Below are 18,964 nucleotides of genomic sequence, written 5' to 3' on the forward strand. Positions count from 1 at the left end.
AGTAGAGCTATCTTACTCCTTTGGCTAACCTTAAAGCTCCCAATTCCATCCCAATGGAAAGACCTAGGGTTTCTACCCTATTATGCCTTAAATGAAGCTCTTTTTGCTTCCCTTTGTTGAATCATTGGGATGCATAGGCCTAATGAGGTCTTAGGACCCTAATGTGCCAAGGAGGAATATCTCTTGGTGTTTCCTTTCCTCCAATCTACTTGAAAATGGAAGCCTTGGTGAAGAATCTTTTGATTTTGGGGTTTGGAGACATGTGATTTTACCTGCGGTTTTAAGACCTACGAGAAACCGCCCCTGCAACCACCCTAAGACCATCCTCTTAAGAAGCGTTCGGTTAAAGTTGATTTTAGGTGCGGTTTCATATCTGAGGTGAAACCATCCATAAAACCGCACCTAGTAGAATCCTTCCTAAGCCCTATTAAGGTTGGATTTAAATGTGGTTTTAGGTTCGGGCATGAAACCACCCATAAAATCACCCTACCTTTAAAATCTACAACTTAGGTAATTTGTGGGGGGACCTTTTGGGAACTCTCCTCTTTGACATAATTAACCCTATTCTCACTCTTTCACTAGGTTTAATCTCCCATTTTGTAACGTGCTACTTAACCGCGACGACATCTCATAATTTCGGGATATAACACCTAGGGTGAGTGAGTTTGGTTTGTTTGGGCTTGCTATTATTATTAATTTCATATGTACCATGCTATTAGTATATTTTATTAAGCATGATTTTGCATTTTGCATACTTTATTAAATGATTGATATGATGATGTTGTGGTTGCTTTTCATTCTTTATTGGATTACGGTGTTGGTGAATGCCGGTGCCGGAACCCCGGAATACATATATAATACCTTTGATTGAATGTCATATTGAACTTTATGCGCCGTGCTGTGCTGGTACCCGGGTGCTAAACCAGATGAAAAGTTGATGTGTCCGGAATACCTCTCGGGACGATAGGACTTGCATGTAGTATATCTGCGGTTAGGACTTTTATACTTTTATGCTACGACTCTTACCAACAGGGGTTTAGGTATTGGATAACCAAAGCCCGGATTCTGTGGTGTGAGAGAGAGTTAGTCATGGTAGTGATGGTTATCAAGGCGCTTGCCACTGGGATGTTTTGGTAGCATTGTCCGGTGTAGGCCCTCATGTGACAATTGAGGTTTCATTGTGATGATGATAGCAGTGACCCACAGTGTTACCCGAGTTGTCACAGTAGCATATACCTTTGACTTAGTTGTGATGATAGGTGAAAAATTTATTTAACATATGCATGCATCATTGGAATATGTGATCTGTGTGTTGTGCATCCCCATCCCCTCACTGGCTCAGTGGAACTAACCCTCTCGTGTACACATTTTTTAGATTATGGTGCAGGTACGGAGGAGCCGGAAGCTGTGTTTGAGGAACATGACGACGGGTGTCCTTGTGACGATTGCGCCTACGGCGTGAGGATACTTGAGACTTGTTCCCCTTTTGTTATTTTAGGGTTTAAAACCCATGTATAAATATTTACTGTTATGCCCTTGTTGATAGTTATTAGATGGTCTTGGGAAATATATTAATTACAGTATTTATCATTTAGCCTTTGAACATCTTGTAACTATTTGATTTTATACGCTTCCGTAAAACTATTGATCTTTTGGAATGTAATATTCCCTTTCCGCACTTCGATATTATATGACTTTAATATTGATTATGATTGTGCGTTGGGATACTGTGTCAGTGATCTTGGTAGCTTAATGGGATGACACGCATCGTCCTAGTCACCCCTTATATTATATTATATCCTTTGTCGAAATGGGGGTGTGACAGTATATCCACATGATATTGGTGAATCAACTAAAATGTGAAGATTTTAAGTAAAAGACTTTTTTTTTTATTATCTAAAATCGATTCAAATACAGCTGACCTGTACCAAGTATCAGCACGGACCAATAGGAATCCCAATACCAATTACTAAATCCCCTCTCTCTCTCTCTATATATATATATATATATATGTATTATGTCTTATTTGGCAACTGGTACTGTTTTTTGTTGTTTTCATATAAGGTCACTCCAAATTGAGATATACAATCCTTCCCAGCCTTTCATTCTAGGTGAATGGCATGTCATTATTTGAATCATAGCATGCTTAAAAAACACAAGTAGTGAGATTATAAATTTGCAATAATTAATCTAATAAGAGAAGCTTAATTAATAGTTAATCTCAATTGAAAGAATAGATCGATTCTTTAATTAGATTGTCGCAAATGAAGAAGATTGTAAGCATACAAAAGATTACCTAGTGACCCATCCATGTATATTAAGAAAGGGATTGGATCTTGACATCCTTAAACTAATTGAAAGGTTTTTTTTTTTGTGGGTAAAATAAACTAATTTAAGGTTGCAAGAAATGAAACAAAGAATATCAAAGGAAAGCCAAAACCTAATAGAAAATAATTCAAATTTAATACTGTGTGATATTGGCTTTACTCTTTATTAAGGAAAATGTAAAACAAAAACACCGAAAACTCTATTTAAGGAACACTCACCAACGGATCACAAAAACTTGTCATGAAAGTTGAAATTATTATTGTTGTTTGGTGTAATAGAATATATATTATTTATGGTTGCAGTTTTGGCCTTAAGTTGAATTTGCATGGTCCCTTGTTCCTTTGTGAAGAAAAAAAAAACAAGAATTAGGCTTTGTCACCAAAGAAACAAACAAAAAAGACCTCACTTACTAATAATTTCTCATTTAAAAAAAAATTAAGGTTCCACATATCTAAAAATTGAAATAATAAAAATGAAATAAAGAAGAGGAAAGGGTGGGGGTGAAACAATTCTGAGGCATTCCATTTATTTTTTGAGCTGTAGTTGGTTGCAGGATTTTAGTAATGGGTATCAATGTTGATATCGGTCTCTGTCAATACTGATTTAGATCGGTCCGTATCTGTTAAGTTTATTTCTATTTATTTTAATGATCCGTGCCATTTAAATAGGAGCTCATCCACATGGTAAGCTTTGGTACCGCACTACAAGATTTGTATTGCATCCCACGCTCCATAGGAGCGGAATCCAGCTATACTCATCAAATACAATTATATAAGAATAATCAATGAATACTTACCAAAAAAAGAATAATCAATGAATGATGCATGTGCTCTTTTGTCCTCCATTCAGTTAATTCACATTATTTGGATCTTATAGGAGTTCGGAATAGAACACACAAATTGTGAAAAAAAAAAAAGTCATAGAGGAGATGGAGACCCATGGTTGAGCTGCATCTGCATCTGCATGTGGTAATTGAGTTGGTGTTGGAGACTAATTAAAGAGGACTTGTAGTTGGAGATGGGAAGGTGGTAGTTCACACTTCGCCTTCAAGTTCAACCTACAATCACACAATATATGAGCGCTACGTAATATGTTAAGACAATTCCACGTGTTGATTAAACAGTGACTGCATAAGAAATTTTGTTAACATTCCAGTGGGCACTATTTAGCCCATCTTAATTAAGTGGGACCCACTTATCCTAATTCACTAACCCAACGTCTGTATAAGCGGAACCAAATCAAAGCCGAATCGTTATCTTCTCCTATTACAACACGGTGCAGTAACGTATCGTGCGATACTACAGAAGTCATATGGCACAATGGGTCCCACATGATACACATGACCTCTGCAGCCGCCACACGATGTGTTACAGCACGGTGCTGTAACAGGAGACGATAAAAATTCCCTATGCTTGTATTTGTAATCAACTTTCTGTGCCACTTTTGACGGACATTTTTGTACCCTTTTTGTCCAAAAACAAATAAGCGAAAGGCATATTTGTAATTATAAAAAACCTTTGGGGGAATCTGGAAATTAAGTGGGACCCACTTATCCTAATTCACTAACCCAACGTATAAACGGAACCAAATCAAAGCCGAATCGTTATCTTCTCCTATTACAACACGGTGTAGTAACGTATCGTGCGATACTACAGAAGTCATATGGCACAATGGGTCCCACATGATACACATGACCTCTGCAGCCGCCACACGATGTGTTACAGCACGGTGCTGTAACAGGAGACGATAAAAATTCCCTATGCTTGTATTTATAATAAACTTTCTGTGCCACTTTTGACGGACATTTTTGTACCCTTTTTGTCCAAAAACAAATAAGCGAAGGGCATGTTCGTAATTACAAAAAAGCTTTGGGGGAGTCTGGAACTCTGGATCAACCATTCCCACCCCCCCCCCCCCCGCCCCCATTGAAAGCTCTCCAAATCCAAAAGCTCTTTAATGAGTGAATTTGAACCCTGTGTCGTCTCTCTCAGTCTCTCTGTGCTCCCAGATATTCAAATATATGGTTCCTATAAAAAGTGTGGCAGTGGAAAAGATCACTGAAGGCACGTTCTTCGTCCGTAGCTTCTGGTCTTGGATTGAAACTGGTAAGTCGATGCGTTACATCCATTGACAGATAGATTCACAGATTCACCAAAACCAGAAATGGTGTTTTCTGTCTTTTTGAAGAAATTTCACTGTAGAAACTCAAAAATCTTTAACTTCAATTTTCTTGTTTTGTTTTAACTATTCGAATTTGAAACTTTATCGAAATTTAATGGTGCTAATCATTCTTATTATTACTATTATTATACGGTAATAACTGTAGGTTTCGTGATTCGGTAATCTGTGTTTTAACAATTCAAAGTAGTAGAAAAAAGAATTAGCAATTAACGATCTTTGGTCTGTTTTTTCTTCCTTGTAGAAAAGGAAAGGTTTTATCTGTTACGATCGATGTAAATCTAAAGATTCTGGAAAAATTACAGTGCATTGAGTATTTACAGCTTGGAATTTCGGGAGGTTCTCGACAGGTTTGGACCGGTAGTGAGACCAAGTTTATTAAGAGTTAACCTTGTCGAATCATTTCTACAAAGGAGATCTGTAACTGTTTCAATTGAGAAACTTCTTAGTTGTGGCAGTGTTCTTGGAAGTGTGGCCTGTGGAGGTTCGGAGACTGGAGATTGAGGATTCGTCGTCGTCTTAATAAGGAAGAGGAAATCCAGTTATCTTTTGCAGCTTTGAGAATAGAATTGGAGATTCTAAAGATTTCGATCGGTTTCCAGTATAGAGCTGGAAAATTTCACCATTGTAAGGCTTCCTATAACTCTGTACTTGTTTCGAGTTGAAAATTCTGGAATTTTCTTGAACATAGAGTTCGATAGAGTTCGTATTTCTGTGTTGTCGAGCGTGAGGAATTATCGAACTCCCGACAACCCTGAATTCAAAGTTTCTCGACTTCGGTGCACCTCAAGTGTGTCTGGTGATTGATTTTTGGTGGTTCGCTTCGCAGTTGAGCTTTAGCTACACTCCGTGACTGATATCGATGATCTGTGGAGGGCCGGAGGCTGACGTGAGAGATGCAGGTGTTGGGAAAACTTATCTTTGGTTTTCCAACTTATACTGTTTCGCTTGCCTAGATAGAATTGTTTTTCAGTAGAGTTTTGTCTGATATGTGGATCCCGTCAAAGAGGCAGCTTGTTGTATCGAATCCCGGGTTCACCGTCGCAACGGTTTCATAGGCACCAACGTGATACTACTTTATATGGATTTTTCCTTGTCTGATATTCGGATTCGCAGTCACTGAAGCGGTTGGGACTCGCTTTTCTTCTCAAAAGGTGATCGACAAGTTCTGTTGTGTTCGGTGGACATTTATGATCAGTTATAATGCACTGATTAGTTTCTGATTCGTGGTTCCCTGTCCAATATAGATTTTAGTTTTGGTGATTACTTTATCTCTTTCCATTGTCTTTTTAATCAATTTAGTTTGTTTCATTTCTTTTTCTGGGACTGGTGGGCATGCTTGTGCTGATCCCACAGTGAAGTTGTCGCAACTGTGCCCAGATAATGAGAATCCATTTATTGATAGATGTTGTTATAAGTGTCCAATATGGTTGAATTACACTAAATCATTGCTGATCTGTATTTCTCTCTTGCAGGTCATTCTGTAGCGGTTAGGAGCAATAAACTGCAGGAAAGATGAGGGGTGCTGTGCTTGTAGCCATAGCTGCTACGATGGGGAATATGTTACAGGGATGGGATAATGCAACAATTGCTGGTGAACATCTGTCACTTCTTTGTTCTGAAAGTAACGGTTTAGTGATCTTTTAAATTTCTAAAGCTGTTAGGATAGGGAAACCGTGAGACTGTAGTGGCTGGTTTAGTACATTGAAAGGGGGCGGGGGGGGGGGGGGATGGAGTTTTTTGTACACTCTCTCTTCATTCTCGTTGAATGTGCTTTCTGGTTTGGCCATGGAAGTTTTTCTGTTTCCTTCCTGATTCTTACTTTCTTCCATGATTATCCTTCTCTTTAGGGAAGAAGATAGTCAAGTTGAAGTTAGACACTAAATTGAGAATTAATTTTGATTTCTGCAGGGGCTATTCTTTACATAAAGGAAGAATTTGATTTGGAAAGTGACACAACATTGGAAGGGCTTATTGTGGCTATGTCACTAATTGGTGCTGTAGTTATTACAACATTCTCTGGAGTCGTCTCAGATATGTTTGGTCGGCGTCCAATGCTGATAATGTCATCAGTTCTCTATTTTGTTAGTGGTCTGGTAATGTTATGGTCTCCAAATGTTTATATCCTTCTCTTGGCAAGACTTTTGGATGGATTTGGAATTGGTCTGGCGGTCACTCTTGTTCCTATCTATATATCTGAGACAGCCCCGCCTGAAATAAGGGGATTATTAAACACGCTTCCACAGTTCACTGGTTCTGGTGGAATGTTTCTGTCATATTGTATGGTTTTTGGGATGTCACTGATGGACTCACCAAGCTGGAGGTTGATGCTTGGGGTTCTTTCTATTCCTTCTCTTGCTTATTTTGCTTTGACAGTATTTTTTTTGCCTGAATCTCCACGTTGGCTTGTGAGTAAAGGGCGGATGGTTGAAGCTAAACGCGTATTGCAGAGGTTACGTGGGTGGGAAGATGTCTCAGGTTTGTTTAAGAGCTGTTTCTAATTAGTCAACTATTCCCTGTATTCCGCTGTAGAACTTATTCTCTTTGCATTTTGGCATGGATGATTTAAGCTAACATTTTAAATTATTTGCACCTATCTGTCAACCAAGGGAAAACAATAATTATAGTAGTTTCAATGTTGTATGTATATATAGTTGTGTGAATTAATGTGATCATGTGGTTTTTGACACTATATAGAGAGAGCATGTGAGTAGGATTGCATATAAGAGCAGCATCCAAATTTCATAGACATAGTTTAGGCATTAAAAACAAAAAGGAAGAAGAAGAAGAAGACAACACAGAATGACTACGAGCTATTGCTCAAATGCTTTTTCCTCTTTCCTGCTTCTTTCCGGTTCTAAAAACCTTGATGCACTAGGAAGTAGGAAGGGCTATTTAAATCAAATCATGCAAAATCTGTATGTTCTTAGAAATCATTGCTAGTAGTAATGGTGTACTATTTTTTTTTGGGAACCTGGGGAGTTCATGACCCAAGGCAGCCCTAGCAAATGTTGTTAAATAATAAAAAGAGGATACATCCGACCTTGGGGTGGGTGGACTAGACCTTACCCAGAAAAGTCTAGTAATGATATACTGTAGGTTGTATCATGGGTTTATTGTTTGCACCTAAAACACCCTTTTAATTGCTATCATTCCAAGGATGCGATGGCATTAAAGGTTCAATTTCTCCCTCATTGCATAATTATTTTAACTTCTGAAATTTCTAAGGCTTAGAGTGATTGAATTTTCTTATTTTCCCGTTTTATTTTTTGGAAGATGTATTGGAGGTGTATCCCTCTCTGATTTAAGGTTTGGTGCTACAGCTTTGGAGTTCTTTGTAGCCAATGTTTCCATGTATCCCTTTAACCTGCTTTGGAGTATTTTTTTATCATGTATGATTTCGAATAAAGCTGATTGGAGAGCAAAGATCCATGTCGGTGACCCCATTTAGTTGAGATAAGGTTATGTTGTTGTTGTTGTACTTAAGGGATTTGGGGGTCCCTTATTGCTCCTATGAAGTGCAATACTAACTAGTACATTCATGTACATTTTCCTTTAATCTACTATATGTATTAGAAATGGGAAATCTATGAATGAAATTTTTTTAACTTTATGCTGATATTGAGCTTTTATTGAGCTATTGATTTTGGTCGAGTATTCTAAAAGAGAAGTAGGAGACTGTTGGAAACTAGCAACTCACTTGTTTTTTTTTTTTGCAACTAAGAACTTCGAAGGTATTAATGTTTTCAATATCTTGGGGGATTGTCATTCAATAGAATAATCCTCGTCTTGGATGCATAGCAAATATTTATATCAGCAAAATCCTTACAAGATTATATCACCTATAGTGAGTGTGAAAAGATTCATTGGGATGAGAAAATTCAATTGCATTACCCTTGATTAAAGTTGGAATGGAATAAATACATTAGTGGACCCATCACTTACTCGAGTATAACTTTAATTAGGATGGTCTCACATTAGGGAGGCTGTTTAGTGAAGTGATTTACAAAACTTTGAAGTCAAACAAAAGCATATAAAGTTCCTAAAAAACACTGAAGCACGATATACCAAGGCCCTCAAGAATGCTAAAGAATACCATCAATTGAAACTTTAGAGTTAGAAAGCCATCTGTAGAAAACCTAAGACCTGTAACCAGTAACTTGAGAGAGAAGAAAAGATGAGGAAGAGGAGAGAACTGTTAAACTTATCAGTCTCCCTCATAATGTTTGTATTTATAATCTCAAATTACAATAGAAAGGGGAACTCCTAATCAGATTAGGAATTCCTAATCATGATAGGATTCCAAGTTACAATAGGAAAAGAACACCTTCTTCTCTGTTCACTAGCTTCTCAGGAGGAGAGGACCTAGTCGAACCGAGAAACCTTCGTCTTCGAACCGACGGTACGGTAAAGTAGGGAAGAGTAGTAGTCCAAAGGGAAGAAGAAAACCACAGCTGCTGCAAACACCATACAACCAGAGCACCAAACACCGCAACCAGCCCAGCAGGAAATCAATATGTAAATCAGCAGGACCTTTTTCTTCTAAAGAGGACAGCACTTTCAACGAACAGAGGTTCTTCAGATGTTGGTTCGATTCACACAACAGCAGTCATCTTCTCCAACAGAATCACTCCATGATAACAAAAATAAAAGGGCAGTAATAGCAGCCCCATCCCCAGACAAAGGACACAGCCAGCAGAAAATTGCAGGTGGATGTCCTTCTTCTTCCACCTTTGAACCAGTCCTCAAAAAGGAACAGCGGCAAGAAACCGACACATAAACAAGGCTTCGAACTTTTAATCGATAGGCATAGCAACAAAAATCAAACAAAAAACTGAATATCTATAAACATGCAGCAGCGGTGACGGTGGCTGCTCACCACACCAGAGACCTTACACGACTCTCAAACCGGCAAGACGATAATAACCTAGGGTAACTTCAAACCATGAGCTCTGATACCATGTAGAAAACCTAGGACTTGTAACCAGTAACTTGAGAGAGAAGAAAAGATGAGGAAGAGGAGAGAACTGTTAAACTTATCAGTCTCCCTCATAATGCTTGTATTTATAATCTCAAATTACAATAGAAAGGGGAACTCCTAATCAGATTAGGAATTCCTAATCATGATAGGATTCCAAGTTACAATAGGAAAAGAACTAGAATTAACAACTCAAACTGAAACTAAGACTAACAACTCACAGTAGAATTAGGACTTGACATAATTAGAAACTAGGACTCCAACTAGGACTAGGAAAATAGAAGATACACATAGCAACCAAATCACTGTTAATGTGAACAGTGTCACATGAACAGTACTTCAACACCATCTGTAACAATATCAAAGAAATTCCTGGACCTTAAGGCTGAGCAATTATCAGTCAGATTCCTTCCGTTGGCCTTAGAACTACTGAAAAGCAAGGATAAGATTGGACAGAAGTAGTAGTGCAGTTAATTGATAGGAAAGGAGTAAGTATAGCTTCTCCTAAATGAAAGGGCACTTTCCTCTGCCCCACTATGATTGCCCTTTTTCCCATTTTTTGGCTTTCGTGAATTGTTTGTCAATCTTGCAATCTTTTTTTTTTGTTTTGGGGGGGGGGGGGGTGTTGATAAATATCCAACTTGCAAATAAGCAATAGTTTTTCATGAAGTTTTTTACATTTCTCCCTGCATTCATTACCAGATTGTATTTATTACCCAATTTGAACAGATTTTTGCATGTTTAAATGTTAAGGGAGCTTAAATATTGGAAAGCGGCAAGGAGGAAAGTTTGTAGCATGGAGAGCAAAATATTGTCAGTGTTTCTTAGTTAAAATTAGTGGCAGGCAATATCCCCTTCCGCCTTGCAAAATTCTATTGAGAAAGAATGTCTTTTGTTAGCATTATTATGGAGTTCTTTTTTTCTTTAGTTCAAGCTGGATCTTCTTTCTTTACTTATTTGTATAATCCAGCTTGAGGGGGAGTGTTGGAATATGTACTCCGGAATACCTTGGGGGTATTCTGGTCTTTTGGGGTAATTTTATTCTTATATTATATTGGTATTCCTAGTTATAATGGGAATTCCTAATAGGAATAGGTAAGGAAGTTAGTCCTATTTTGATTAGGAGTCATTCCTACTTTGATTAAGAGTAAGTTTCATTCCTAATTAGACTAGGAATAAGGTGTAATTCTGTGTACTATAAATAAAGGGGCTGGGTGATCGATTATGACACTCAAGCATTATATTTCGTGGCTTCTAACATGGTATCAGAGCTGTTAGCATTATTATGGAGTTCTTTTTTTCTTTAGTTCAAGCTGGATCTTCTTTCTTTACTTATTTGTATAATCCAGCTTGAGGGGGAGTGTTGGAATATGTACTCTGGAATACCGTGGGGTTATTCTGGTCTTTTTGGGGTAATTTTATTCTTCTTATATTATTAGGAATTCCCATTATAACTAGGAATACCAAATAATATAAGAAGAATAAAATTACTCCATAAAGACCAGAATACCCCCACGGTATTCCGGAGTACGTATTCCAACACTCCCCCTCAAGTTGGATTATACAAATAAGTAAAGAAAGAAGATCCAGCTTGAACTAAAGAAAAAAAGAACTCCATAATAATGCTGACATCTTTCATACTTTATCTCTTGTTATTTTTGTTCTCGGGTTTTTTGTTTCACTTTTAGTCGAAGTTTAGAATGCTTTAAGGTAAAACCACATTGTTTCTTTCTTAAATGATTATTGAGGCTTTCTTAATCTTTTTCTTTCCTCCCTTTTCCATTTGTATTTTATTTTATTCCTTTTCTCTTCCTTCTGAGTCTTTTTATCATATATCTCTTATACACTGCCAATAGAAAGAGTAAATAGACAGAACCTTTGCTGTTTTGAACATGGCTGTCTTCAATTTTTTATCTGGATGCAATCCAAAGTTACATTTAGTTGGTAAATATTATTTTCAGAACAGCTCATGTCAATTTTTAATCCATAATATAGTTCCATAATTCTGTATTGAAAATTTAAATGGACTTTCTATGTTATATGATATGATGTAATGTAATTATGATAGAAATTCCACTTGCAAAAATTAAAAGCAATTCTTTATATAGGTCCTCTTTTAGAAACCTATATCTCAACATAGAAACCAATTGTAATTGGAATATCCGAACCAAAACAGTAAATCAATCATTTTTCTTGGAATATTGCCTTCAACATTCAGTCTTTTTTTTTTTTTTTTTTTTGGTATTTTAAGTTTTATCGACCATCTTTTCACCCATATCCCAGAAGTATGTTTACTTGTTTCTTGATGTACTCATAGATTCTCTGAAAATTTTATTTCATTCTATTTTTTAAGAATTTTATGACTGATGCATAATGGAAAGGTACTAAAGCCCCTTTGATCTACAGGTGAAATGGCTTTGCTGGTTGAAGGCCTTGGAGTTGGAGGTGAAACTTCAATAGAAGAGTATATAATAGGCCCAGCCGAGGATCTAACTGATGAACATGACCCAACAGCTCAGAAGGACCAGATCAAGTTATATGGGCCGGAAGAAGGCCTTTCTTGGGTTGCCAGACCCGTCACTGGGCAGACTCGGCAGAGTACTCTTGGTCTTGTGTCCCGCCATGGGAGCATGGAGAACCAGAGTGTACCCCTTATGGACCCTCTGGTCACTCTCTTTGGCAGTGTCCATGAGAAGTTACCTGAGATGGGAAGCATGCGAAGCATGCTCTTTCCAAACTTTGGTAGTATGTTGAGTGTGGCAGGGCAGCAAGACAAAAATGAACAGTGGGATGAGGAGAGCCAGCATAGGGATGGTGATGACTATGCGTCTGATGCTGGTGGTGATGATTCTGATGACAATTTGCAGACCCCGTTGATCTCACGTCAGACAACAAGCATGGAAGGTAAGGACTTGGTGCCACCTCCTGCGTCCCATGGTAGCAGTTTAAGCATGAGACGCCACAGCAGTCTCATGCAAGGAAATGCTGGGGAGGCGGGCAGCAGTATGGGTATCGGTGGTGGTTGGCAGTTGGCATGGAAATGGTCTGAGAGGGAAGGTGAAGATGGAAAGAAGGAAGGGGGATTCAAGAGGATTTATTTACACCAGGAGGGTGTCCCTGGGTCCCGGCGTGGCTCTCTTGTTTCACTTCCTGGCGGCGATATTCCTGAAGGTGGTGAATTCATTCAGGCTGCTGCTCTAGTAAGCCAGCCTGCTCTGTACTCCAAGGAGCTTATAGAGCAGCATCCAGTTGGACCAGCTATGGTTCACCCATCTGAAACTGCTGCAAAAGGGCCAAGATGGGGTGATCTTTTAGAGCCGGGAATCAAGCATGCATTAATTGTTGGGGTAGGGATTCAAATACTTCAACAGGTAAGAAACAGTTTCTACTGTAGTACTCTACTCTTCCACTTGACTTTTCGTGTTGCATAAAAAAGTATGGTGAATCAGTTGGACTATTTCTAACTTATATAATCTTCCACAGTGGATTGTGTGTGGACTTTTTCTGTCCCATTGTGCAAGTACTTATTTCGATTCCTAAAACTTGAATTGGTTTTAACTTTCAAGTTTGAGGAGTGGAGGCTGATAAAGTATCACTTGATATACGTTCCCCTATTTTTGCCCCTGTTGCCTTGATGAATCGTGGCTAGGCAACTGCTGCACATAACTTTTATATCATCAGCACAGATTGAAAGCCAAAATTCTATTGGGTTCACCTTTGAGAAAAATGTCTTGCCATCTCAGGATGTATGCAAAATGTATTGGTTAGGCGCGTCATCTCTAATATTTGTAGTCAATTTTTTTGAAGTCTCTTTCAAATTTACTTATTTCTCTTTTCGTTGTTATTTTTTTCCTTGAATGTTTGACAATTTGGCCGATACTTCCACTTATAATTTTTGTGTTAAAAAAAATCATATTCGTCTTCTATTACAGTCCAGGATTTTGATTTGTTGCCAAAAAATTTTCCCTTTTTGGGTGTTTAACAATTGAAGTAGGTGTACACATTTAATTTGGCTTACTGTATGAAAGGTCTGCTCCATTACTACCTAACGTTTATGCTTACCTTTCATTACTTCATGTGATCTTAAATTTTTCTCCCCACTTTAAATGGATTTGGAAGTATGAAAGTTGGGGCTTCTTTCTTTGTTTGTTGGTAGGACAATTGCCTAAATTTTATTCTTATGCTATGCTTTCCTGATAAGAGTTTTATGTCCAATATTTTGCCAATGCAGTTTTCAGGCATAAATGGGGTTCTGTACTACACCCCTCAGATTCTTGAGGAGGCTGGTGTTGAAGTTCTACTTTCAGACTTGGGCCTCAGTTCAACCTCTGCATCTCTACTAATTAGTGCTTTCACAACCCTCTTGATGCTTCCATGTATAGCTGTTGCCATGAGGCTTATGGATATCACTGGAAGAAGGTAGACCACTCCTCCCCTCCTCCCGCCCCCAAGTGACAGGAGCTGCTATTTCCTTCCTGAACAAAGGATATTGTTGGATTCTTTTTGGGTGCTTCAAAGTATACTAGTTTTGATTGGCAGAGTGCTGGAACCAGTATCCAAAGTAAACCATGCTTTCAGTCTGACCGTCTGAGCTCTAAATTCCCAAAATGTTTGAATTTTCATCATTGAATGGTTCAATTATTTGAAAATCCAGGAAGAATAATTTTCCTTTTTCAAAAAAAAAAGAAAAGAAAAGAAAAGAAAAAAAAAGATCAATGATAATTAAAACCATTTCCTCAAGATATGATTGATTAAACTGTAAACCCTCTTTCCTACTCATATATTGATTTATATAAATGCCTCCCTTTCACCTTTCAATACCTTTGACTTGCAACACTGTCTCTTCTTTTATTGGTGCAGTAAGTGGTCTTTGTTGCATGACTTTCCATTTTTGTAATTAATGAATAACTCTTTCTGTTTTTCAGCAACTGATTTTGATTATGCTCTTTCATTTATGACAACAAAATATTCATTCTAGGCCAATGCTGTGCTAGATGACACACAGCCAGGATCCGTGACATGCAGTGGGGCAACCCTATATTGCATGGGGCCGATGCAAGGAAGGGATCCCTGCCATGTGTCATGTGATGAGCAATGTGCGTCGGAAAGCACTCTCCTTAACTTTTACAATTTTGTCTTAATGAGATTGGTGGTAATAATCTTATTTTCTTGCTTCTTTAACTATTTGGTTTTAAATTTCATTACTTTTTACATGTTTTTAGATTTGGATGTTTGCCCATTGAGATAGACCAACTGTAACGAGTGAAACCAGTTCTTGCAGGAATTATGTATTTTAGTGAAAATTTTGATGCATGAAATTTCCAGTCATCGGCCATTAGGCATTTATAATTATGGTTAACATAAAGATATATCAACTAACGAGTTTCTCCCTTGGTACCCTCCCAGTCAAGTACCTTGGTCTTCCCTTGATCCCCACTAGGTTGACTGGTCATCATTGTACCCTTATGCTTGACCTCATTCGTAAAAGGCTCCAGATCTGGAAGGGAAAACTCCTTTCCTATTTTGGGAGGGTTGAGTTGATTAGATCAGTTCTCCAATCCTCTTATATCTGCTGGTGTGACATCTATGGGCTTCCTAAATCCACCATCAAAGCCATGGAATCCTTATTCTGTGCCTTCCTCTGGAAAGGAAAAGAATCCTCCAAATTTCTCCACCCCCTAAGTTGGGCTGCTACTTGCCTCCCTAAAATGGAGGGTGGCCTAGGCTTGCATAGAATTTGTGATTCCAATATTGCAGGTACACTCAAGTTGCTTTGGAAAATCTCTCCCAAGCATGACCCCATGTGGGTCAATTGGATCTATTCCTACCTTCTCAAAAAAGATTCCATTTGGACAGCCCCCCATCTTGCTGACTCCTCCTAGGTCTAGCGCAAAATCCTCTTCCTCCATTCTCTAGCCTCAGAGCTACCATCTCTAGGATCGTTGATGGGACATCTACCTCCCTCTAGCTCAATCAGTGACAGTCCTCTTTTCCATTGTTGGTGCCCGTTCGGTGTACTCTTCTGGTATCCCTAAACATGCCTAGGTCGCCTCCATTATCTCCCATGGTTCTTTGTCCCCTCCCTCTCTTCTCGATCTGGGCCTCTCTCCCCTCCCTTCCCCCAATCCTCTTCATCTGACATGATCCTATGGCTCCCCTCCCTAAGCTTGTGATCTGCTTGGAATTCTATTAGACTCCACGCCCCCTCCGTCCCTTGGCATAACCTTGTGTGGTTCAAAGGTCACATCCCCTACCATAGTTTCACTATTTGGAGAGTCTTTAACCAATGCCTCCCCACCCAATCTTTTCTCCTCCACCGCCAGTTTCCTGTTTCCCCCCTCCTGTATACTTTGTTGGAATGGTATTGAGTACATCGATCACCTTTTCTTCTCTTGCCCCTTTACCTCTTCTGTTTGGAAAAAAACCTTGGCTTCTTGTTGGCCCCATAGTAGGAGACCTTTACCCTTCTCTACGGAGTGGCTGTGGATGGATATGTCCTTCTCCGATAGCACTATTTGTGATATTGCAGGTAAGCTTGTGTTCGGTGCCGTTATCTCTCACATCTGGATGAAGTGGAATCTTCGAAGATGGACTTCCAACTCTCGCTCTCTTGACATGATTTGGAAAGCCATCTTCTTTGATGTTAGCTTCAGGCTTCACATGTTACCCCACAGATCTCTTGTTGACTCGAATATGCGTATTGTTGTCTCCAGGGACTACCTGTATCTCTTTTTCAGCCTCGTGACCCTTCTTCCTAGGGCTCGAGGTTTTGTATAACCCCGCCTTTCTCCTATGTATTCCTCCCTCCCCCCTTCCCCCCCCCCCCAAAAAAAAGAAAAAGATATATTAACTAAGACATGAAACCCAGATGGAAAAAAAGATTGAACAAAAGAATAGAAGAGTGGAATGAATTGAACCAATCTACACTGGATATACACAGGTCTGATCTATATTTTGGTAGCATATTTCTTAAAATTTTTCATTTGAACTATTTTTTAAATATATTATAATAGCAAATATATGTAGTGGAAATATATTTTTTGGGAACACGTTCTCTTTCCGGGAGCGTGGTTCCTGTGCCAGCACGGGGGCCAATGGGAGCACGCGCAGAGGCATCAACAAGGGGGGATTTCAGCCTTTCATGCGGGGGGGGGCAGGATGGTCTTTTCTCCCCATTTTGTATATGGGTGCAAGAACCATGCTCTTGGACAGAGTCCATTTTCCTATAGTTTTGTTATGTTTCTCACAATTTTTTTAGGGGGGGGGGGGGTTAAGTCTCACTAGCTACTTTATATATTGGTATCTTAAAGCATTTAGTACAAATTTAAAGCGCATGATATAGACTATCAAGGTTGGTATTGGATATGGATTATTTTATTTTCTCATCATGTACTTTTCAACAAGGAACCTCTTTCACATGTTTTATTTTTATTATTTTTTTAATCCACCCAAAAATAGATAAAAAAAAGTTATCACATGCTGCTTAAGGGTGCATTCAATATCTTGTTCTCTAATTTCTCCTTATTGCAGGACGCTGCTACTGACTACGATTCCTGTCTTGATAGTGTCACTCATCATTCTTGTCATTGGTAATCTTGTGAGCCTGGGTACCATCGTCCACGCTGTAATTTCAACTGTCTGTGTTATTGTCTACTTCTGCTGCTTTGTCATGGCATTTGGTCCGATTCCCAACACCCTCTGCTCAGAGATCTTCCCCACCCGAGTCCGTGGACTCTGCATTGCCATCTGTGCACTTACATTTTGGATATGTGATATCATTGTTACCTACACACTCCCAGTCATGCTCACCTCCATTGGGCTCGCAGGTGTCTTTGGTATCTATGCTGCTGTATGCTGTATCTCATGGGTATTCGTCTTCTTGAAAGTTCCAGAAACCAAGGGCATGCCTCTTGAGGTTATCACAGAATTCTTTGCTGTTGGTGCAAAACAGGTTGCTGCCAAGAATGAGTAGTTTAATAATCAGGAGGTTGGGAAGCTTAATTGGTGCTAGTTTTTGGCATTCTGAGCTGGTTGAAGTTGCTATACTGATGCAACCTGGAGATTGCATGTGCCATATGGATTTAAAATGATAAGACTGCTGGTTGTGGTCGTGATTACTTGGAAAGGAAGAGGTAAGCATCTAATGGATGGAGTTGGGTAATTGAAGTAATTAGTGTTTTGAAAGTTTGGTTGTGTTCTTCCCTTCTCTTCGAGGAGTTTTGAGAGAAAGAGACCTTGATTTCTTTCAGCGGCATCACATTTTTCCTCCTTTTGTGATCTGTTATTTTTGTTTTGAAGGCATATTTGACTTTGAGTCCATTACATGATGGTGTATATGTATGTATATTGGAGTGCAAAATTTGTGCTCTTCAGATAGGTTGGTTGGAGAACTATAGCGTTAAGAATAAAAGTCAAGAATGGTTGCAAGAAGAACATTTTGATTCTTAAAAGCTGATAGATCGCTTTGGTCCAAGGTGAACATAAGCTGATCATCAGTTGACTTCCCTTCAGAGACTAGAAATGGTTGTTCTAAAGAATGTAATGCAGTTAAGACCATATAATTCATTGCTTGTTGATGTAGATCTCTTACACAGTTTGCTGTATGAAGTCTTGAATCCCTTTGCAGGTCCTTCCAGCATATAACCATTGTATTCTGCTCTTAAAGTTACATCCAGTTGTACATAGTCCGCTGTACATAACCTTCATATTGTGTATCTAAAGCAAAGGAAAAAGAACTAAAGGCCATTCTTTCGAATCCTTCTGGTTGAGCAGAGAAGAGAATGCTCAGCATCAGACCACACCGACAGACATCGACTGCCTGGTCGCGCTTTCTTGAGCTGGTAACAATCCCCCCATCGATGTCTCTCCCTGGAAGGAGTTCTATCCTCAGTGTTCTTTGAGTTGGATGTACAGCTGAATGCAGCTTATGCTGCATATTCTTTTTGACGAGCATGGATTGAGGTGGTTAACAACACAGACACAGGCACGTCTTTAGTTGGCGGTTGGCCCCTTGGCTGCTTGGTGCTTCAAGCTTGTGGCCAAGGATTTAGATGGGGGGGGGGGGGGATCAGGGACCAGTTCAATGGCCGTCAATTCCATTCTGGATCGGCGGATCCAACCCAATCTTTGACCAGCTTCCACATGTATTGATCAGTGTCAATTGGATCTATTTGTCCACAAAATTTAAGTCCCACTCAAATTGCCACATGGCAACATTCCAAGTTTACCATATTTTGACCTTATCTGTGAAACTTGTTGACACTTCAAAAGTTGAAAAAAAAATGCAATTGCAAGAAAATGAATATGCCAATTGAGCTAGGGAGGCTGGGCCGCTAGGGGCAATTGTGGCAATATATTGGACCTCATCTTACTTGGCAAATGGCAACTAATACATAATTAGAGTGATACCAAGTCCATAGTGACAATATTCTCACATTAAACGGTTTTTTTGCAATCTTGTGGAACTTTTTTATTTGGTAA

The 18,964-nt window shown here is 39.0% G+C and overlaps 2 protein-coding genes across 4 annotated transcripts in view; one reads left to right on the top strand and one right to left on the bottom strand.

Moving 5' to 3' along the window:
* The first annotated feature begins 4,398 nt into the window (after positions 1–4,398).
* LOC122658693 (monosaccharide-sensing protein 2-like) lies at positions 4,399–17,854 on the top strand. 3 transcript variants are annotated; one of them, XM_043853758.1, is made up of 7 exons: positions 4,399–4,433; positions 4,751–5,133; positions 5,982–6,100; positions 6,418–6,984; positions 11,891–12,855; positions 13,716–13,903; positions 17,015–17,854. In XM_043853758.1, the coding sequence occupies exons 3-7, from the start codon at positions 6,022–6,024 to the stop codon at positions 17,454–17,456; spliced, it is 2,241 nt and encodes a 746-aa protein (XP_043709693.1). In that variant the 5' UTR covers positions 4,399–4,433; positions 4,751–5,133; positions 5,982–6,021; the 3' UTR covers positions 17,457–17,854. The 3 variants fall into 3 exon arrangements, with proteins under 3 accessions (XP_043709693.1, XP_043709694.1, XP_043709691.1); XM_043853759.1 differs by lacking the exons at positions 4,399–4,433; positions 4,751–5,133; positions 17,015–17,854 and adding exons at positions 5,452–5,660; positions 13,976–14,675 and having other exon boundaries at positions 13,716–13,934; XM_043853756.1 differs by lacking the exons at positions 4,399–4,433; positions 4,751–5,133 and adding an exon at positions 5,455–5,660.
* LOC122658696 (RING-H2 finger protein ATL8-like) overlaps positions 14,536–18,964 on the bottom strand; it is a 41,706-nt gene continuing 37,277 nt past the window's right edge. The window contains exon 4 of the mRNA XM_043853769.1: positions 14,536–14,552. The gene's annotated coding sequence lies outside the window, so the exon portion shown is untranslated. The remainder of the gene's footprint in view (positions 14,553–18,964) is intronic.

This window comes from Telopea speciosissima, chromosome 4 (assembly GCF_018873765.1).
Source record: "Telopea speciosissima isolate NSW1024214 ecotype Mountain lineage chromosome 4, Tspe_v1, whole genome shotgun sequence".
NCBI classification, from domain to species: Eukaryota; Viridiplantae; Streptophyta; class Magnoliopsida; order Proteales; family Proteaceae; genus Telopea; species Telopea speciosissima.

Coding starts and splice junctions, on each gene's coding strand:
- LOC122658693 (XM_043853758.1), top strand. CDS start 6,022: ATGAGGGGTGCTGTGCTTGTAGCCATAGCTGCTACGATGGGGAATATG. Junction 12,856..13,715: donor GGATTCAAATACTTCAACAG/GTAAGAAACAGT, acceptor TTGCCAATGCAG/TTTTCAGGCATAAATGGGGT. Junction 13,904..17,014: donor ATGGATATCACTGGAAGAAG/GTAGACCACTCC, acceptor TCCTTATTGCAG/GACGCTGCTACTGACTACGA.